This window comes from Macrotis lagotis, chromosome 5 (assembly GCF_037893015.1).
Source record: "Macrotis lagotis isolate mMagLag1 chromosome 5, bilby.v1.9.chrom.fasta, whole genome shotgun sequence".
Lineage (NCBI taxonomy): Eukaryota > Metazoa > Chordata > Mammalia > Peramelemorphia > Peramelidae > Macrotis > Macrotis lagotis.
The window spans coordinates 154622944-154645117 of NC_133662.1; the positions used below are offsets into that span (position 1 = coordinate 154622944).

General features: G+C 34.9%; 1 protein-coding gene across 4 annotated transcripts in view; it reads left to right on the forward strand.

Annotated features, from left to right (window-relative positions):
* VTA1 (vesicle trafficking 1) overlaps positions 1-22174 on the forward strand; it is a 114800-nt gene that overhangs the window by 48866 nt on the left and 43760 nt on the right. For all 4 annotated transcript variants that reach the window (XM_074187708.1, XM_074187709.1, XM_074187711.1 and 1 more), the window contains one exon: positions 4279-4390. In XM_074187708.1, coding sequence (XP_074043809.1) covers positions 4279-4390 — 112 coding nt within the window. The remainder of the gene's footprint in view (positions 1-4278; positions 4391-22174) is intronic.

Below are 22174 nucleotides of genomic sequence, written 5' to 3' on the forward strand. Positions count from 1 at the left end.
TTTGTGTTTTATAGTTTGTCACCACAAAGCTATAAGCTGTTTGGGATTATGGACCATGTTTTATATTTACTATTAATATTCCCTGCAGTGTCTCACATAATAGATATTATATACTTATTTGATTGATTGGATCAGAATTCCGAGAGGAAACCCTTATCCTGGTTATTTTCTTTTACAAAAGGTACCCTTTTATGTAAAAAATGAAAGACTGGTTATGCTTTCCTTTTCTGAATCTCAGCATTTCTACTGCTTATAAGCTATTTTTACATACAAAATAGTTTTTCAATAATTAAATTTTAAAATACTGTTTGTTTTAAAAGACACTCAAACTCAAATTCAGTGCTCAAACATAGAAACTCATTATTCCTATGAGGCCAATCAGAACATGTTTAATCCCTCTTCCATGAGGTAGACTTTTAAATACATGAAGAGAAGATTATCATCTTTTTCCACTTGTGTGGAAGATTATTACTTCTGATTGTTGTTACCTTTCCATCCCTTTTTTTCTTAATTGAAAATTTTCATTGGGTTAGCAAAGTGAGTGAGTAGGTGTGTGTGTGTGTGTGTGTGTGTGTGTGGGTGTGTGTGTATGAATACAACCATCTCTGAATATCTCCTTGATTTTTCTTATAGGCATTTTAAACTTAACATGTGCAAAACAACTAAATATCTCCCCTAACCTTTTTTGCCTTCTCTATTTATTTTGAAGGTACCATCATCCTTCAAGTCATCTAGGTTTGTAATCTCATTTGTCCTTGACTCTTCATTCTCACCTCACTGTAAAGAAGTTTGTGTACCTTTTTTTGCATTTCAATCCTCACTTGCCATGATAATCAAATCAGGGTTGTTGTAAGTAGCCAATTTTTAGGGCACCTTTTCTAGCTTCTTCCTCAAATCAATAGATGGGCAGTACAATCTCTAAAAGGCAGCTTCGACACCCCCCAGGATCTTGTTGACTCCCACTGCTACTTCCAATGAGAAGATGACCCCCATGGCTTAGTTCACTTGTGTGCAGACTGTACCTACCACTCTGTATCTGTATCTATTGTTCCTTCACATGCCTATCTCCACTTTGACATAGAAGTAGTAAAATGATATGGTAATTGGATTTAAGTGAGGCAGACAGAGTTGCATGAAGTCTTCAACCTCACTCTTCCAAAGTTACCGAAGTTCAGTGATAAGATAGTCAAGACAACTGGTGATGGCTTGAGGTGCAGTGGATAACCTAGGCATATTTTGATGTTTAACCAAGCCCTCAGCACTCTATAGTAGATGTTTCAGCTAGCTTCATAACTTTTGTAATGAATTGTTCTTATCTGCCTATTCCACCAGGGGAAGTCTTCACATGATTGGGGTAGTCACTTCTCTTACTCAACAGTGGGTTTGAGATCCCCTTGGTTACCCTCAATCTGGTTTAACCCACTTGCTGGAACAGCTTACTGAGGTGTGGCCACTGTGCATTATATTTTTTGGAACTTGGCAACCCCTTTACAAATATCAGTCTTCCTTGAACACATTCTTCACCCCACTATGCTATTCTGAAGGACAAAGGACCTAGGATTACAACCAAAAATATTGAATATAATCCTTTGGGGGGGGGGGGGAAATGGACATTTGGAAAAATAGAGAACTTTCAAGCATTTTTGATGAAAAGACCAGAGGCTGAATAGAAAGTTTGACTTTCAAATACAAGACTCAAAAAAAGCATAAAATACACCCCCACAAAAGAAAAGAGATTTGAAAAGATTAAACTATTTATATTCCTACAAGGGAAAATGGCATAACTCCTAAAACTTTTTTAATTATTAGGGCATTAAGGAGTATCCATAGAAAAATACAGATTTGAGTTGAATGTGATGGGATGATTATCTAAAAAAAATAAAATTTAGGGGTGAGAAAGAAGAATATACTGGGAGAAGGGAAAAGGGAGAATGGGGTAAATTATCTGGTATAAAACCTTTTTTATAGGGGAGAATAAAGGAGAAAGGGAGAAAAGGAGCACATAAGTCTTAACTCTCATCAGAAATGGTTGGAGAGAATAGCATGCATCTTCAGTTGGATGTAGAAATCCATCTTACCATATGGGAAAGTAGGAAAGGAAGAGGATAACAGAAGTGGGGTAAGCAATAATAGGAGGAAAGGTGGATTGGAAGAGGTGCAAGTCAGAAGCAAAACACTTTAGAGAATGAACAGGATGAAAAGAGAAAATGAGAGTAGGATACACAGGGAAAATAGAGTGGAGAAAAATACCTAGTTGGTAATCATTACTGAGAAAAAACATTTTATAACAAGTTTCTCTAATAAAGATCTCATTTCTCAAATATATAGAAACCAAGTCATATTTATAGAAATAAGTGATTCTTCAATTTATAAATCGTCAAAGGATATGAACAGGAGTTTTTAGACAAAGGAATAAAGCTATCTATGGTCATGGAAAAAATACTCTAAATCACTATTGATTAGAAAAATGCACATTAAAACAACTCTGACCTTCCTCCACACACCTCACATTGGCTAATATAACAGAAGAGAAAAATGACAAATGGGATATGGGAAAATTACAACATAGTGCACTGTTGGTGAAGTTATATACTGATTTATCCATTTTGGAGGGCAACTTGGAACTATGTCCAAAAAGCTATGAAACCCTTTGACCAATTAATACCACTGTCAGATCTGTATCCCAAAGAGATTTTTTTTTAAAAAAAGGACCTAGATGTATAAAAATACTTATAACATCTTTTTTTTTTTTTTTTGTGCGGGCAAAGAGAGTGAGTCCATCCCTTGGGGAATTACTGAGCAAGTTGTGATATATGAGTGTGATGAAATTCTATTGTGTTATAAGAAATAACCAGCAGTATGCCCTTACAAATATCTGGAAAGACTTATATGACCTGATACAAAGTGAAATGAGAAGAACCACGAGTGCATTGTACAGTTACATCAATATTGTATGATGATATACTGTGAATAACTTACCTAGAAGGACTTATGATAAAAGGTACTATCCATCTCCAGAAAAAGAACTAGTGGAACCTGACTGAAAATCAAAGACACTTTACTTTCTTGGGGTTGTTTTTTTCTATTTTCTTTCACAGCCTGATTTACATCAAAATGTGTTTTACATCACTGCTTAATGTATAATCTATGTCCAAGTGTTTGCCTTCTCTTTGGAAGCAGTGTGGGGAGAGGAAAAGAGAGAATTTGGAATGCCAAATTTGTAAAAAAAAAAAAAGAAGTGTTAAATTTGTTTTTACATGTAATTGGGAAAAAATGAAATATTAAAGTATTCTTTTTAAAAACCCATAAGAGAAAAAGATACTAACTCATAAGATTCTGTACCTGGGTTGGTTAAACATTGTGTTCTCACAAGTGTTAAAGGAATTTCTTTTGCTTTTGCCTACAAATTAATCTACTTTATGATGAAGAGGGAAATGGTCAGTAAATTACAGATCATATTTTCTTTATATGATTTGCTATTTTAAGGTTCCTTGGGACTTTTTTCAGATAATCAAGATTTAGTGTTCAAATTCAACTGGAAATATGAAATGAAAACTAGTTCATCACACGTTCTGAGGGAGGTTTTAGTTCTCTTATAATTGGAGACAGATGCTTTCACATAGTTAAATCTTTTTAGATCAACAATGAAACCCATAGAAATGAGAAAAGTGAGGCCTCAGAGAAGTGAAATGACTTGCTCAGTATTATTCATCTTAGTGCCAGAGCTTATATTTCTGCCTGAAAATAGGTCCAACACTTAAGACTATCTATACTTTTTTGTATCCTTTCTTTAGAGAGATTTAGAGAGAGCAGGCTAGTTTTTTGTCTATATTTGGGGTGGGAGTTATTTTAATTATATTTAAGTCCATTGATTCTAGTTTCTTGACTTTGTCATTCATTTAACCTAGCTCTCTCCTTCCCCTGCCAGAAGTGTCATTTATACCCAACTGCATGTGTGAATGTTTCTGGAATAGATCCACCCTAAAGGAACTGTCATAATGGAAAGGTTATAGATTGAGAATGATATAAAAGCTTCTGAACTGAAATACTTGTCCTCCAGCCCAATAGAAAAAATTACTTAATCTGGAAACAGTTTTCATCTCCTTTCAACTCTTCACTATACATTCTTAATTTAGGAAATTTATATTTGACTCAACAGTCCTTTAATAGGGATGTTATATATTCTAAGCATAGCAAATCAATTTCCTTCACTGTTTAACTAGAATTGTTAAAATAAATATAGTGATAATCCCAAAATATTACATTATATTTTTTCAGAACATGAAACACAGAAAATATGCCAGATGGAAGGCAACTTATATCCATAACTGTCTTAAAAATGGAGAAACTCCACAAGCTGGACCTGTTGGAATGGATGAAGAAAGTAATGGTGTGTATTAATTTGTTCTAAGTAAAAGTGATTCAACAAAATTCATATTATTCAAGTTCTGTTTTATTTAGAATTTATTGACAGCTGAACCTAGTTTTTCATTCTTCATGAGGGTCAGAAGATACAACAGAAGTGGTAGAAATCATGCACCTTTGGAGAAAGAAATAACAGAACAATACAAAAGCTGTGACTAAATACAATCAGATTGATAACTTAAGAGAACAGAAATACACTCGGCAATAAGTCAGTAGGTATTTATTGAGTGTACTTTGTGGCAATCACTATGTAGGCACTTAGAAAACAAAGACAAAAAAGGGTAATAATTCTTAATTTCCAGATGCTTATATTATGTTGGATTGACAAGATGTACTTAAGTAAGCATGTACAAAGTATTTAAAAGCTAGTTAGGAAAGAGAGAGGCTCAGCTACCCAGTCTTTGTAAAAGGTGGTGCATGATCCTAAAGATCAAGGGAGAGATTCTATGAGGCAAATAGAAAATAGGAATAACTGGTGAAAAGGTAGAGTAATAATTAGAGTGCCATTTCGGAAAATGAAAGTGTGAAGAGTTTTAAAAGTCAAACAGAGAGGGTGCGGAGCCAAGATGGTGACAAGAGAGCAACATCTCTTCGAAGCTCTCTCATAAAACTTTGAAACTAAGGACTCTAACTAAACTTTCGAGAGACAGAACCCACAGAGGGACCCAGTGAGGCAGTGCTCCTACTCAAGGTAACCTGGAAAAGAGCAGAAAGGCTCTGCTCCCCAGGGTTGGAGGGGTGGCTCCCCAGAGCAAAAGAACTTCAGCCTCCGGGACAGGGCACTGGGAGCCACAGCTCACAGCAGCAGGGTGTCTCCTGAGCTATGCCCCGGGGAGAACCAGGCACAAAGTGGGGGAACAGCAGGAGACCTCTGCCAGAGGGAGCACATGAAGCCCAGCCATCAGGGCACTCAGCAAGCCATGTGGTCTTTCCACAGCCTAGATCCAGGAAACAGAAGCAGGTGGAGCCCATAAGCAGGAGCCCCCAGGGCATGAGCCCATTGAACCTAGGGAGGAGAGTGAAGAGAGACTGCCAAGCTCTGTCCTCTGCCCCTGGAACAGGACTCTGGGGCTCTGACCACATTCAGATCCTGACCACAGTCTAGGCCCCCCCATATAACAGCAGGGCCCCCCCCACCTCGGCCCCATGGCAGAGGGGGGCACTTATGGTCATTCACAGACCAGGAGGGAGGACAGAGCCTCACACACTGAGACCCTTGTGGGAGTGTGCCAAAAGCTCAGGAAGCACCCCAAAACCAGGCTCAGGCTGGGAAAATGAGCAAGCAAAGAAATAAGGAACACCATTGAGAAATATTTTGCATATGAGCCCAAGAAGTATCAAAATACTCAGTCTGAAGATGAGGAAGCACAAGCTGCTGCATCTAAAGACTCCCAGAAAAACATAAATTGGGTTCAGGCTATGACACCTCAAAAAAAGACTGAAAATCAAATGAGGGAGTTAGAAGAAAAACTGGGAAAAGAAAAGAAATGAAGTCAGCAGCTTAGTCAAGGAAATCCAAAAAAATGCTGAAGAAAATAGCATGCTAAAAACCAGCTTAGGTCAAATGGATAAAATGGTTCAAAAAGTTATGGAGGAGAAGAATGCTTTAAAAAGCAAAATTGGCCAGATGGAAAAAGATAAGAAAACTCTCTGAGGAGAACAAATCCTTCAGACAAAGAATGGAACTCAGGGAGATTGATGAATTTATGACAAACCAGGATTCATTACTTCAAAACCAAAAAAATGAAAAATTAGAAGAAAATGTGAAACATCTCACTGAAAAAACAACTGATATGGAAAACTGACTTAGGAAAGAATTTTAAAATTATTGTAATACCTGAAAGTCATGATCAGGAAAAGAGCCTTAACATCATTTTCAAAGAATTACTACAGGAAAATTGCCCTGATATCCTAGAAGCAGAGGGCAAAATAGAAATGGAGAGAATCCACCGATCCCCCCGAGAAAGAGATCCCAAAAAAACAACCCCTAGGAATATTATAGCCAAGTTCCAGAACTCCCAAGTCAAAGAGAAACTATTACAAGCAGCCAGAAGGACAGTTCAAATACGGTGGAGCTGCAGTCAGGATCACACAGGACTTAGCAGCAGCTACATTGGAAGCTCGTAGGGCTTGGAATACAATATACCAGAAGGCAAAAGAGCTTAGAATGCAGCCGAGAATCGACTACCCAGAAAGGCTGAATGTCCTCTTCCAGGGAAAAAGATGGACTTTCAATGAACCAGGGAATTTCAAATGTTCCTATTGGAATGGCCAGAGCTGAACAGAGGGGTTGATCTTCAGATACAGGACTCAGGTGAAGCATGGAGACTGGAAGAGAAGGGGAAAATATGAGGGACTTGATGATGAACTGCATGTATTCCTGCATAGAAAAAGGACACTGAACCTTCTCAGTTAATAGAGCAGGTAGAGGGAGCTTTTATAGTTGAAGCACAGGAGAAAGCTGAATTTGAAGATAAAATATGGTGTAAAAATGGAGTCAATAGAAAAAAAGGGAAATATAATGGAAGAAAGAAAAAGGAGAGGGGGAATAGGCCAAGATTTTTTTTTTATTACAATGAGCTATTGCAATGATATGGAAGGGGGAGGGGCAAGAGGAAATAGGGGAATATTTGCTCTCATCAGAGGTGGCTAGGAGAGGAAACAGCATATATACTCAATGGGGTATAGGCATCTGGAGTAAGAAGGAGAGGTGGGGGGACAGGGGAAAGAGGGGTGATGTGAGTGATGGAGGAGAGGATGGACCATGGGGGAAGAATGGTCAGATATAACATTTTCCTTTTTAGTTCTTGCAAGGAGCTGGGATTGGATGGTCTGTCTGGGACCATAGGGCCAGGTGGATGCTGGGCCTAAGAGGTGGTAGGGGGGCTCAGGGCCTCTTGGCCCCAGGACTAGGGATCTGTCTGCTGTGCCACTCAGATACCCTACAGCAGAGTCAGAGTGAAAGGAGAGAGAAAATATAGTACATAGTAGTGGAGAAACATGAAAGGAGGGAGTTGTGATCAGCAATGGCAACGGTGGAAAAATATGGAAGTAACTTGCAATGGACTTACCATAAAGAATGTGATCCACCTGAAACAGAGTTGTTGGTGTTGGAACAAAGACTCAAGCACATTTTTTTTATTATTATTATTGGGGGGGGGGGCAGAGCAAATGGGGCTGGGTGGCCTGCCTAGAGCTGCATAGCAGGGTGATCTTTGGGTTTTGAGACTGGATTTGGACCCGGGTGCTCCTGGCTCAAGGGCCAATGCTCTGTCCGCCACCCAGCCACCCCTACTATTATTACTATTTTATTTTATTTTGGGTCTTTTTTCTTTTTTTGGTTTTTTTGCAAGACAGTAGGATTGGGGTGGCTTGCATGTCACACAGCTGGGTGATTGTTGGGTGTATGGGGCCGGATATGGGCTCTGGTGCTCCTGGCTCCAGGGCTAGGGCTCCGTCCATTGCACCACCTGGCCATACCTACAATTACTATTTTAATTTTAATTTTTTTCTCCCCCCTTTATTGCTCAAGCAAGTCTATATTTTGTGGGGGGAGGGGGTATTCTTAAACAAAAATATTTTATTAATGTATTAAAAAACATACAAAAAGAGTAAATCAATATTTAAAAAAAGGAAATATAATTGTTGCAGAAAGGAGGTTATGTCCAAACTTTGTCATCCTCTTGGAATTTGTTTTCTACCTGTATGCATTTATAAAGTACAATGTTTAGAATATTTGAAGGATTGTTTTAAGTCCTGTATTAATGTTTTCTGTGGTTACTGTTCTAATTTTGAAACAAACATTTGTACATAGTAATAGAAGTGTTTACATTTACATTTTACATTTAAAGAAAACACTTGCAATGAGTAAAAAAAAAAGTCAAACAGAAGTTTTTATGTTATCCTAGAAAGATTAGGGAGCCACTCAAGTTTTGTTGTTGAGTAAGAATATGAAATGGTTTAGTAAAACACTTGGGCAGTTCTCTGAAAAAGGAATTATAATGGGTAAAGATTTGAGGCAGGAAGACCAGTTTATAGGTCAGGGCTTGAAGTGACGTGGAAAGAGATTATGGGAGATGTTATGAATATGGAAGCCATGTAATTGGTAATTGATTAGATTTTGAGAATAAGGAAAAATCAGTAAAGGAGAGTATAAGAAAATCCATGATGGACAATTGTTTGTATTATAGTACTACCGTAGGGTTTTGGGGTTTTTTTTAATTAAAGGACAAATGTAGGAATCGGGCTGAACACTGTGATTTCATTGAGATGATATTACCCAGAACTAACCAGTACAGTGAGTCTGGACTTTGAGTAGTTTCCACATTGATAAACTCTGACCTCTGCAAAGAGGGGTAAAAGATGCATTTTCTCATCACTTCTTTGATGCCAGGGATGAACACTGTAACAAAATATTTGGTTGGGTCTTATTGTTGTACTTGACATTAATATTGTTAAGTATTGTTATATCTATTTGGTGTATGGTGAACTTTTCTCACTTCAGTTTCCTTAAATTAGGTTTTTTGTTTGTTTTTGCAAGGCAAACAGGGTTAAGTGGCTTGCCCAAGGCCACACAGCTAGATAATTATTAAGTGTCTGAGACCGGATTTGAACCCAGGTACTCCTGACTCCAGGGCTGGTGCTTTATCCACTGTGCCACCTAGCTGCCCCGACTTATTTCTTTTATGTCTAAATCCTGCACCCATTTTGACCTTATCTTAGTATAGGGTGTGAGATGTTAAACCTTGACCTTTTTTAAGGTAAGGTGTGTGTGAAAGAATAATTATACTGTGGATTTTAGGGAAAGTTTTCTTTTGGATCACCTTACTCCCTAGTTAAAAATTAAGATCTCTCTCTCCGTGTTAATCACAAACCTAGAAGGATAATAAGCAAGATGTAAAGAGACCACCCTCCTAGGAAGAGATAGCCAGAGTTCAGATAATAAAATTTATTTAGGATGATAATCTTTCTAGATCAGTTTTGGGTAAAGATATTGTGCAAATTCCACTATGCTACCTAGCCGCCCCCAGTTTCCTTAAATTAAAAGCCTAGTAGTGGTTTCTCTGAATCAAAGAATATAGATGTTTAAGTTACTTTCATAACATAATTCCTAGTAAACTGTTTACCTCTTTGGAAATTCATTTTCTACTATATAAGTTCTAAAGAAGATAGAATCAAAAATACTAAAAAACACCTCATTTTATAACTTAACTGAATCAAAATACTAGAAACTACTCAATATAATTATCAAAACCATTGTTAATTAAGCATGTAAATCAATTTGCCTAGTCATATATACCTTAAGTAACGATTTTATTTTCTGACTTTTGTGTCTACAATAGTCTATTTGTTTTGTCCATTCCTTGATTTTTATATTTGTTTCTTAAAACATCCTATAATACAGAATGAATAGTCCATATTAGAGAAATATTGATATATATATATATATACATATATATATATATATATATAATTATGAACTGTAAATATATGGGATTTCTATCTAGTCTGCCCATTTCCTCTTCCATCCTATACACTTCTGACCTGGGCATATAACCAAAACTACTCTCTCTAAAGTTACTAATAATCTCTTAATTGCCTAATTAGTTTATTTTCTTAATCTTCATCCTTAATGACCTTTTGGCAGCCTTTGATACTGTCAATCACCCTTTTCTCTTCGATATTCTCTCCTTTTCAAGATTTTTTTTTCATCCTGTCCTCACCTAGTTCCCTCCTACAGACTAGCCTACTTCTCAGTTCATTAAATCTTGGCTATCCCTGTCTTTTTCCTCTGTACTATTTCAGTTGGTGATTTGACCAGCTCCCATAGTTTTAATTATGAACTTTATGTTGATGTATCTCAATCTACTTATCCAACACTTTTGTCTCCCTGACCTCCAGTCCCACATCTCTGGTATTGGATATTTCAAATTGGATATCCAAGAGACATCTTAAATTCAAATTATCCAAAACAACTCTATCTTTTCCCCTCAACTCCACCCTCTTCCTAGACTCCCTATTATTTACCTAAGGTATCACTATTAGGTGTCACTCTCAATTCTCCACTCTCTCTTATCCCCTAATACAAACTATTGCTAAAAATTAGAGGGCATTTAGGGTTAAGATTAGGACCTGGAGATTATGCCATATGGAGATTTGAAGAAGGAACTAGACATGGGAATCATATTCAAATACTTAAAAGGTTGTAATATGCAAAAGGGGATATTTATAAATTTAAAGTTGAGACCTTAGAACTCCTCTAGTACAAACTTTTCATTTTACAGATAAAGAAACTGAGACCCAAGTAATTGTCCAAGGCCCCACTGGTACTAAAAAGTGACAGTTCTGAGACACAAACCCAGGTTATCTAGTATTCTTTCCACTACCATGACCTCCTTGCCTCCAGAGTGCAAACTGAGAAGTAATAGGCCAAATTTGCAAAATGAATTTAGCCTCTATGAAATGAAAAATGTTTTTCCACCAGTAAAACAAGTTAAGAATACGCCACCTTACCTGGGAGTGGAGCCATCACTAGAGGTCTTAAAGCAAAAAATTTGATGGATATTTGTCAGATATAATCTAAAGGAGTTTTTTCTTCAAGTATCAGGTTAGAGGAGATGGTTTTTGCTCATTGTATGAATTTGTATAGTTCCTGGCAGCTAGGTGGCATAGTGGATAGAGCACTAACCCTGGAGTCAGGAGCCTCTGAATTCAAATCTGGACTCAGACACTTAATAATTGCCTGTGTGACCTTGGGCAAGTCACTTAACTCCATTGCCTTAAATAAATAAATTTTTTTAAAAATGAATTTGTATAGCTCACTTCATTACTAGTATGTGCTTGCTCTTCAGACTCATCTCTCATGGCCCTGACTGGCCTAGTCCTATGGCAACCCTCCAGACTTTAGTTATCAATTGTAACATTTATAAATTTGTTTATTTTAAACCTAATCATCCTTAGAGAGATCAGTTAAATCACCTAGACTATAACTCACCTATTTATTTTTCTCTTAGTTCAAATTGCAGCTTTGCATTCACATTATACAACAACTTTTTAATTCATAGTATACAGCAGTAATTTATATCTCGTTTGGTATTTGAAAAATATTAAAGTTTTTATTGGGCATAGAATATGAAATTATGTCCTTATATAATTTTCTTGAGTAAACAAATTGCTAAATGAAATAGAAAAGTATGTGTTGACATTTTATAAAGTAACCGTAACCTAGTAGAAAGAGAGCTAACCTTGAAGCTAGGGAGATATGGGTTCAAATTTCACCTCTAATATGTACTTGTGATGTAGTCCTGTGTAAGTCACCTAATCTAAGTCATCTAGGCAGCTCTCCAACACACCTGCGTTGATAAATGAAATTCCCTGTAGAGATGACAGATCCAGACCCTATCTTATTCCTAGCTTTGGGAGTCATATATTGGTCCACACTTCATGGAAAAGTATTAAGAACTTTCCTCAAGGTTTTAATAAAATAATATACTAGGAATTGAAGGTAAATTTTATGAATTAAATTTATGATACTTAATATTAGTGCTTCAATTTGTGTCCCAATAAAGTATTTTTTTCTTTTAGATACAGTATTTTAAGTTATATTAAATGTCTTATATTACAGTTATATTAACTAGAATAAGGCACTTTTACATTTGGGAGGTTAAAATATGAAATATTATCAGTAAAGGGTTGCTGCCATCCTGCCAGATGTGGCATACATGCCATATCATATTAGAGTCTTTTGGAACCAAAGGTCATATGCAAATACTTTGATTGCAGAAGACTCTAGAAAAAGAACTCATCATAATTCCTACTCTGCATCTTTCAAAGAAAGGAAACATTGTTAAAAATACACTGCTGGGCTTTTCTCCATTCCTTTCTGCTTACTCATTTTATTCCTTCACTAACAAAGGGGGAAAAGTCCATTTGTGAAAAAGGATGAAATAGCCCTATGTAACTTTACAAATTGACAAGTTTTCCAGTATTTTATGTCCTTCAGTTTCAAAATAATGATCTACTTTTGTGATTATTTTAGTAATATAACCATTCTGTGTGTATTTCTGTGAAATTTCATTATGATCTTGTAAAATCTTCAACATGCTAAAATAATACATTTCATTTAGCAAGATTATGTTAAAAAGAACTTTAGTTAATATTTAAATTTAAATTTGGAATTATACTAATAAGAAATATTTTTAGATGTTTAAGATATAAATAATGTAGTTTCTTAGGACAGAAAGTAAAATAAAAATTATTAACCTACAGCATAAGATTGGATAAATATGTCAACTATTTTAAAGGTTTTCTCATTTAAATCTGATAACCCATGCCTAGAGTCATATAGTCAAACATTGGATATCAATTATTGAGGGGAGAGCTATGTCTACTAAATTTAGCTCTTAGTTTTTTCAAAAAATTTAAAAACATGATTTTTTAATTATGATTTTTAGAGATGTTTTGGTGCTAATTAAAATAGAGTTTTAAACTATACTAAGAACATCCAGCCATATTACATATATAATTTGGAAACAACATTTATAAGTAGTTCCAGTTAATTTGAGATACAGAGAGATGTTAACATAGGAAATTAGCTTAATTTTTAAATTTATGATCTGTTATTTGTGGTTTTTTTACATTGGCATTATGACCACACCAGATCACAAACAGTAATGTAAGAAATAATACTTTAATCTATCCTTTTTAGTCTAATAGTAGCATTGAAGAGAGTTCTTAATAGTAATAGAGTAAAAGTTCTTTTTATTCCTTCTACTTAAACTTAGTTAAAGACAGCTTTCTACTTTTCACAGTTTTAATGTATTTAAGATTTTGACGCTTCTTCAGAACATGTTTCTTACAAATACTGCTTTTTTGTATCATGAATTTAGCAATTTGCAATAAATTGTATTCTTAGTTCTAAAATAATTTGATTTGAGGTTTTTTCACTTTTTTCAGTTCAGTAAAAGTCTGTTTTTAAGTTAATTTGTATTACAAAATTCAGTATGTTGCAAGAATTATGAACAAAACAAACATTTTTGAAAGACAAGTAGCTTCTTTTAATAGAATTCTTTTAAATTTATTTTCAATTTTATGAAAGTTTTAGCAACAAAGCACATCCTTTGTTCTAGGCACTGAAATAATTTTCTGGTGGAAAATACTTGTTTTGATCATCACATTGTCCTTCATAGATAAATTGCCCATTTCTGAACCTTATTTACTGTCACTGTAGTTTGTTCAGATAAGATTAAGGATTTGTAGTTTGCAGGCATAAATAAGATTCCTTACTTTTATTCTTGGGATTCTACCTTTTTTAAACATTTACTTCTGACCTTAAGAAACAGCATAGTATAGTGGGTAGAAAGCTTGACCTTTTAACCTCTGACTGGGTTTGAGCCCTGTTTCAGGCAAGGTATAAATTGTAAAAGCCCTCTCCAAAACTTCTGACCTTACTTAATGCTAAATTTCTAGATAGTTGAAGATTAAAATTTCATTGTACAAGGGCAGCTAGGTGGCACAGTGGATGGAGCACTGGACCTGGAAATAGGAGGACCTGAGTTCATAACTGGCCTCAGACACTTGATAATTGCTTAACTGTGTGATCTTGAACAAGTCACTTAATCCCATTGCCTTAAATAAATAAAAATTTTTGGGTTTGGTTTTTTTGGGGGGTTTGGTTTTGGGTTTTTTTAGGTTTTTGCAAGGCAATGGGGTTAAGTGGCTTGCCCAAGGCCACACAGCTAGGTAATTATTAAGTGTCTGAGACCGGATTTGAACCCAGGTACTCCTGACTCCAGGGCCGGTGCTCTATCCACTGCACCACCTAGCTGCCCCAATAAATAAAATTTTTAAAAGAAGATATTGTATTTGAAATGAGAGTCAGGATGAAGTAAAGTATTTTCATCCATAACCTATCCAGATACACTGTGAATGCCTAAGAGGGATTCGTGATCTGAGTTTTAGCAAGCAATTTAAATGTCTCTGCTGAAATGACAGTCTATTCAAAGATTATCTTTAGATTAACAATTAAAAGTCTTTATTTTTTTCTGAACAAATAAAAGTAATCCCATCTTATAGCCTAACATTTTAAAGCTAGTAATAATATAGTGAGTAAGCTTTATCAGTCTTTTGCTGATAATTACTGAGATCTTGGATTAGGAATTATTATATTAAATCAAGTTCTACTTGGTTATATGATATATGCTATAGAAAATAGGATGCCTGGGGCAGCAGGGTTGCACAGTGATTAGCGCACTGGTGCTGGTGTCAGGATGACGAGTTCAAATTTAGCCTCAGATACTTAATAGTTACCTCACCTGTGACCTTGGGCAAGTCACCCACCCCATTGTCTTGCAAATCCCCCCAAAAAAATAGAATGCCATATACAGTTCATTTATTTTTAAGAACAAAAAACGATATACTATATTTCTAGGAATAATGGGCTTTTTGAAAGCTTGTTTATTTGGTTTGTATAAGGAAATGTTCTGAAAAAATCTAAATGTTACTACCTGAATTCATTCTGCCATTCAGAAATTATAAGTATTTAATTGCATGTTTGTCCAAAGTGCTGCTAGTTAAATAGCATTCCACCACAAGTCACCTAAGTAAATAACCAGTGTAGCATTGATAGTCCAAGTCAGTTCAATTCCACAAACATTTATTAAGCACATATTTGTATGCCAGACTCTGAGGGAGCAAAGTTTAAAAAATGAAACCAACCATTCTACCTCTGTGGAGCTTGCTAGAATTAAATAACTATTTACATCTTCATAGATAAGTACAAAATATATATGCAAGGTCAGAACAAAGAAATTTGGGTATGGGAAAGGGAGAACTAACAACTAAGGGCATCAGAAAAGGGTCAGAAAATAGTTCCCTAAAATAACTAGGAATTCTCAAAGATGGAAGTAAGATGAGAAAAGTATTTTTAGTATGGGAGAGGAACTGTACAAAATCCTATTGTGTGCTAACTCTACCAGGTGATAGTAACAGTAACAGTAATAAATAGCTAGCACTTATGTAGCAAGAACCAAAAGTTCAGGGTAGGGGCAAAAGTAATTGAGAGTAAAGGGGATGTGACTCAGTGTAGAAAATCATGTTGGTGCTAAAATAAATATCAATGAACTTCATAAATTCAATGTGTATTCCTTATGGATGAATCCCATAAGAAAAATCTATTTGAAAACTCATAAGAAAATTTTAACCCACATGATATGATGCATGCGATTATTATTAGTTATAGCAAAGTGACTGGTAAATCAAGGAAGAAAAGTCGGAACTTTTTAAAGGACATGCATGCATGCATGTGCATACAAACACTTAGCAGTCTAGGTATACATAGGAATATGTCCACTGGGAGATCATTGTCCTCTGGATTAATAGATATCTATTAAACAACACTTTAGCAACTTTACATAAATAAAACTTTAGAATTTTTGAAATTTTTTAAAATTAATTTTTCAAAGATGTAACATGAACCATTCTCTATTAAATGCATAGATGGTGATTACTTTACTTTTTTTCTGTTTCTTAGCTTCATGATTTCAGCTACCAGAAATCATTGCTAAGTGTCATTAAATTATAAATTACCTGTAAAAAAAAATAAAAACTCAACTTATTTAAAACTTCTTACACTTTTAAATCAGCAAATGATTATGCCATAACAAATGAAATTATGTACTTAGATTAAATCAAATTTTTGTGGATTTATCACATTTCTTCCCATCTTCTCTTAGGAGCTTGAGTCATCAGTCATTCATTCTCTTAAAAACCCCACACATACATTTTCAGTCTCTACCTAAGACTTTCTTTGCCTATATATATATGTTCAGGCTTGCCATATCTTTAAACCTTTCTATGAGCCTTCAATCAAATTATCCTTGTTTCAGCTCTAAATGCCAAAGTGCTAGAAAATAAAAATCATCTACACTTGCTGATTTTACTTCTTTTGGTTTCCAATCCAATTGTTTAACTTAATATTCTACCAAGATTACCATAGTAATAATTAGTATTTATGGAGTGCTGTAATTAAAGTTTGAGAAGTTTTGCATTATTTAATTTTATCTTCTTACTCTGGGAGGGAGTTAGTTATTGTTATTCTCCCAATTTTACAGATGAAAAAAACTGAGATTTGCCTAGGGTCACACAGCCATATATCTAATATCTGAGATCACATTTGAACTCAGATCTTCCTAATCCTGGATCACAGAATATGTCCATCTTAGTAAATTTGAGAATATAGTTCCAAATTGCTTTCCAGAATGACTATACCAATATACACTCATGTACTTGTTTTCCCACAACCCCCTCTAATGTCATTTTCTTTTGTCATCATTGTCAGTGCCAATCTGATGAAAGTAAAATAGAACCTCAGAGTTGCTTTAATTCACATTTATCTGATTGTTATTGTTTTGTGATTTTTTTTATGATTGTTGATACCTTTGCTGCCTTCTTTGAAAATTGGCTGTTCATATCTTTTTATCTTTCCTCTATTGGGGAATGACTATTAGTCTAAGTGTGAATCACTGCATTTATATATCTTGTATGTGAGACTTTTATTAGGTAAACTTTATTCAAAGATTATATTTAAAGTTTGTATCAAAGATGGCAGTGGAAAGCTAGCATGTTCCCAGAGCTTTTCCCTACAAAACGCTAAATGAAGCCTCTGTAGGGACATTAAAACTTCAGATCCCACCATAAAAAAAGACAAGATCGAAATAAATTTTCAATTGTAGACATTGTGGAGGATCTTCAGTGAAATGTATCTCCTTGAGGGAGAAAGGGAAGTAGAGCCCAGCTAGGTGGGAAAACTGGGAATCCAGGGGAGGTTTTTAGCCACAGTGCAGTCCAGTTCCCTGCAGCTGTAGCAAGCCAGTAGGGAGGGTTCCAATCTCAAACAAAGTCTGAATCCTGGGAACACAGGAGCAAAAGATAAGACTGAGTTGGCAACAAAGCACTGCATAGACAGAACCTGGACATAAAGGAGGGAACAAACCTCTGCAAAGGTAACACCTGCATAGACAACATCTTGGCCAATGGTAAGCCAGAGATCAGGCCCCACCCCCCAGCCCCAGCACAGAAAGCTTGGGTCTGTACTTCCTATATCCCAGGAGCAGAGCTCAAGCAATCAATGAGCATAAAAAGCTAAATGAGAGCTAACCATAAAAAGTCACCATGCAGATAAAGATGATAATAATGCAACTTCAGAAGAAAGCAGTGAAAAATTACCTATATGAGATCTCAAAAGATTCTATGAATTTAGACTCAAATCCAAAAGATCATAGATCTTAAAAAAAGAATTTAAAAACCAAAGAAGAGAGGAAAAAGAAAAATAGAATAAAGAAATAAGAGTCATGCAGGAAAAACTGAACAAAAAATCAAGTCCTTTAAAAATAAAAATAATCAACTGGAAAAAGAATGTAACTCTTCAAAAAGTAAAATCAACCAACTAGAAAGGGAATGCAACTCAGCAAAAAGTAAAATTAACCAACTGGAAAAGGAAACACAGAAGCTAACTGAAGAAAATGAAAACCTAAAAATTGGAATTAGACAAAAAGAAACCAGTTAATGTGTATGAAATTACAAGATTCCATCAAAGTCAGATGGCTGAAAAAAAATTGAAGAAAATGTGAAGTATGTTAGAGGAAAATTTACAAATTATTGGATTATCAGAAAGCCTAGATCAAAAAAAGAACCTGGAAAATAAATATATCTCAGGAAATTATCAAGGAAAACTGTCCAAATGTGTTAGAGCAAGAAGACAAACTAACCATTGAAAAAAAAATACTCAGAATTCCTCCAGAAAGAGATTCCAGGATAAAAACTCCAAGGGCTATCATAGCCAAGTTCCAGAATTCTCAAATAAAGGAGGCGATGCTTCAAGCAGCAATAAAGAAGCAATTTAAATACAAAGGATATATAATCAGACTTACACAGGACTTATCAGCTCCAACACTGAAGGACAGGAGAACCTGATTTGCTATATTTGGGAGAGCAAAGGACCTTGGATTACAACCAAGAATTTACTACCCTGAAAAACTCAGCATATTCTGTCTGGGGAAAAGATGGATGTTCAAGGAAGTAGAGGACTTCCAAAAATTCCTGATAAAAAGACCAGAATTGAACAGAGAATCCAATCTCCAATACAAGACTCAAGAGATGTAAATGGTAAATGGAAAGGGAGAAAAAATATTAGTTAAGAATATTAAATTGTATACAACCCTACAAGTAACTGAAGAAATATATTTCTCTTAGGATAGTGGAAGAATTTGTATTTAGAAGATATGAGTATGGTTGATTCTTGTCTTTCCATTGAAGATAGACAACACTATATTTGTGACAAATAGCTCAGGTGAAAAGCTGGGGTGTTTAATTTTATGTGTCTCAGTTTCTTTGACCTTGCTCAAATTGCTAAGCACTTTCTCTAATGAAGGCTTCCAATGCAGGTCTGTCCTGAACCAGTGTCTCCTACACCTTACAATCAGTTGTAGGGTTCTTAAGAGATACTTACAGTGTCCCTGTACTTTACTTAGAAACTCAAATTAGAAGTGACTTTTTAGAGGCTGAGGGTGGGAACCTACTTAGAAGGATTGTACATAAATAAATTAGGAAGTGATCTTAACTTAATCCATCCTTTAGTTAAGGAGGGTTTAAGTACCATATTTGGGGAGGGAAAGGGGAGGAGCTTGGGGGTAGAGTATGCTTTAGGTGGGGGGGGGCCATTCCAAATGGTTCATAAAATGATTTGACTTTGCATGATGCTTTGGCTCATAAGGATTGTGTGTCCATGCAAAGGGGATAAAGTATAAAGTGATTATAATTTGATGTGATTCGTGACTCTTGAGAAGTGTATCTCTAATGAAACAGAAGAGGAGAGGGTACTTTACTTAGTGACTATAAGGCAATGTTATCAAGCAATCAATCAAACTTTGATAGTACTTTGCTCAATAGTATTTTTATCTATAAATAACAGGACATGTAGAGGCACAAAGAAACTATTATAGTTGAGGGAAAGAAGGAAGGGTGTGAACCTTGAGTAAATCCTATTCAATAGATTTGGCCCAGAGAGGGAATAAGATACATTCCCACTTGGTTTTAAAAATCTATCCTACTCTACAGGGAAGTGGGGGGGAGGGGGAGAAAAGAAAAAGGGAAGAAAGGATTGATAAAAGAGAAGGTGAAAGTATCATTGAAAATAAGCTGAAAGTTAAAATTTAAAAGAAAAGTAAAATGGGGAAAGGGAGTAAAACTTTGGTGAGGAGGAATAAGAGGAAGGAGTAAAGTATAAATGAGTAAAGATAGCAAGAGGAGAATACAGAATTAGTAATCTTAATGTAAATGTGAATAGGACAAACTTTCCCTCCAAATGGAAGCAGATAGCAGAATGGATTAAAAACAAGAATCCTACAATATGTTGTTTACAAGAAACACATTTAAAGTAGAAAGATGAAGGATAAAGGTAAAAGACTGAAACAAAATATAGTTTAAAAAAAAGCAGGGGTAGCAATCCTGATCTCAGACAAGCAAAGGCAAAAATAAATCAATAAAAGGGATAAGGAAGGAAACTACATCTTCTTCAAAGCACCATAGACAGTGAAGCTATGTATGTATGTATGTATCTACCAAATTCCTAGAGGAGAACCTGAGTAAATTACAGGGAGTCATAGGCAGCATATCACCAACCTCAACCTCCCTCTCTCAGAACTAGATAAATCTAATTTGATTTAAATTGTGGAGTTTGAACAAAACCCAAGGACTATTATCTTCAATTTAGGGGGGGAAGAAAAAGCCGTTATCTTATTATGTAATTTTGCTATCTGTTATACTTTATTTTTCCTTCCTTAAGGGTATGATTTCTCTCTCATCACATTCAGTTTAGATCAATGTATACAATAGGAACAATGTAAAGACTAACAGACTGCCTTCTGTGAGGGGTGGGTGGAGGGAAGCAAGATTGGGGGGGGGGGGGCTGTAAAACTCAAATTAAATAATATTTTTTTAAAAAATCTAACCACAAAATAAAAATAAGAATGTGGATGAAATATTAGAAAACTTAGATATGATAGACCTCTGAAGAAAACTTAATGAGGATAGAACAGAATGTACCTTTTTCTCTGCAGTACATAGCACCTGTACCAAAATTGATCTTGTACTAGGGCATAAAACATAATCACATGCAGAAAGGCAAAAATAATAAATGCATACTTTTTAGATCATGATGCAATGAAAATTGCATGTAATGAAGGATCATGGAAAGATAAACCAAAAATTAATTGGAAACTAAATAACTTAATTTTAAAGAACAAGTAGATCAAAAAACAAATCATAGAAATAGTCATTTCATCCAAGAAAATGATAACAGTGGAACATCATGCCAAAACTTATGGGATGCAGCCAAAGCAGTTTTTAAGGGAAATGTTATTTCTCTAAATGCTTATATGAATAAAAAAAACTTTTGGTTAATCTGATTAAAAAAGAAGAAAGAAAATAAACAAATTGCCAGTATCAAAAATGAAAAGATAAAGATAAACATATACTATGGTAACCTGACTGTTTGCCTTTGGGGGGGGTGGGGGTGGGAAGAGACAGTGAAAGGAAATTTTGTAACTTAAAAATATACCTTCTGGGGGGTGGGGGGAATGGAAAGGAAGTGAGGTTGAAGGAAAAGTTGTAAACTTCAAAAAACAAATTTAAAATAAATTAAAATAAATGTGTATTTGGATGGAGAAAATAAATAAATAAAATTAAGGGGGGGGGGAATGAAAAGGATGACCTAACCACCAACAAGGAAGAAATTAGATAATTCAGTACTATTTTGCCAAACCAAATTTGATAACCTGAGTGAAATGGATCAATATTTATAAAACTACAAACTGCCCAGATTAAAAGAAGAGGAAGTAAAATACTTAAATAACCCCATTTCAGAAAAAAAAATTGAAGAAACCATTAATAAACTCCCTAAGAAAAAAAATCTCCAGGAACAGATGGATTTATGATTGAATTCTAGCAAACAATTAAGAAACAATTAATTCTTATTCTACATAAACTATTTTAAAAAATAGGAGTTCTGCCAAATTCATTTTATGATTACCAATGTGGTGCTGATATATAATCCAGGAAGAAACAAAACAAATTTTAGACCAATCTCCCTAGTGAACATTGATGTAAAAATCTTAAATAAAATTTTAGCAGTGAGATTACAGCCACTTATTACTAGGATAATGCATCATGATCAAGTAGAATTTATACTAGGTAGCCAAGGATGGTTTAATATTAGGAAAATAATATAATTGAACAATAAAAAACCAACAGAAATCATATTTATCTCAATATATACTGAAAAAGCCTTTTTACAAAATACATTCCTATTAAAAATATTAGAGAGTATAGGTATAAATTGAGTTTTCCTTAAAATAATAAGTAGTATCTATCTCAAACCATCAACAAATATATAGTAATGGGAATAAACTAGGAGCATTTCCAGTAAGATAAGGGGTTAAAAAGAAAAATTCCTATTGTCACCATTACTATTCAATACTGTATTAAATAGTATATAGTGTAATAATAGCTTTAGTAATAAGAGAAAAAAAAAGCAATGGAAGGAATCAGAATTGGCAATAACGGTATACTTAGAGAACCCAAAAAAATCATCTAAAAAGCTACTTAAAACAATTAACAAATTCAGCAAAGTAGTAGAATATAAAATAAACCCACATAAATCATCAGAATTTCTATATGTGAACCACAAAACTCA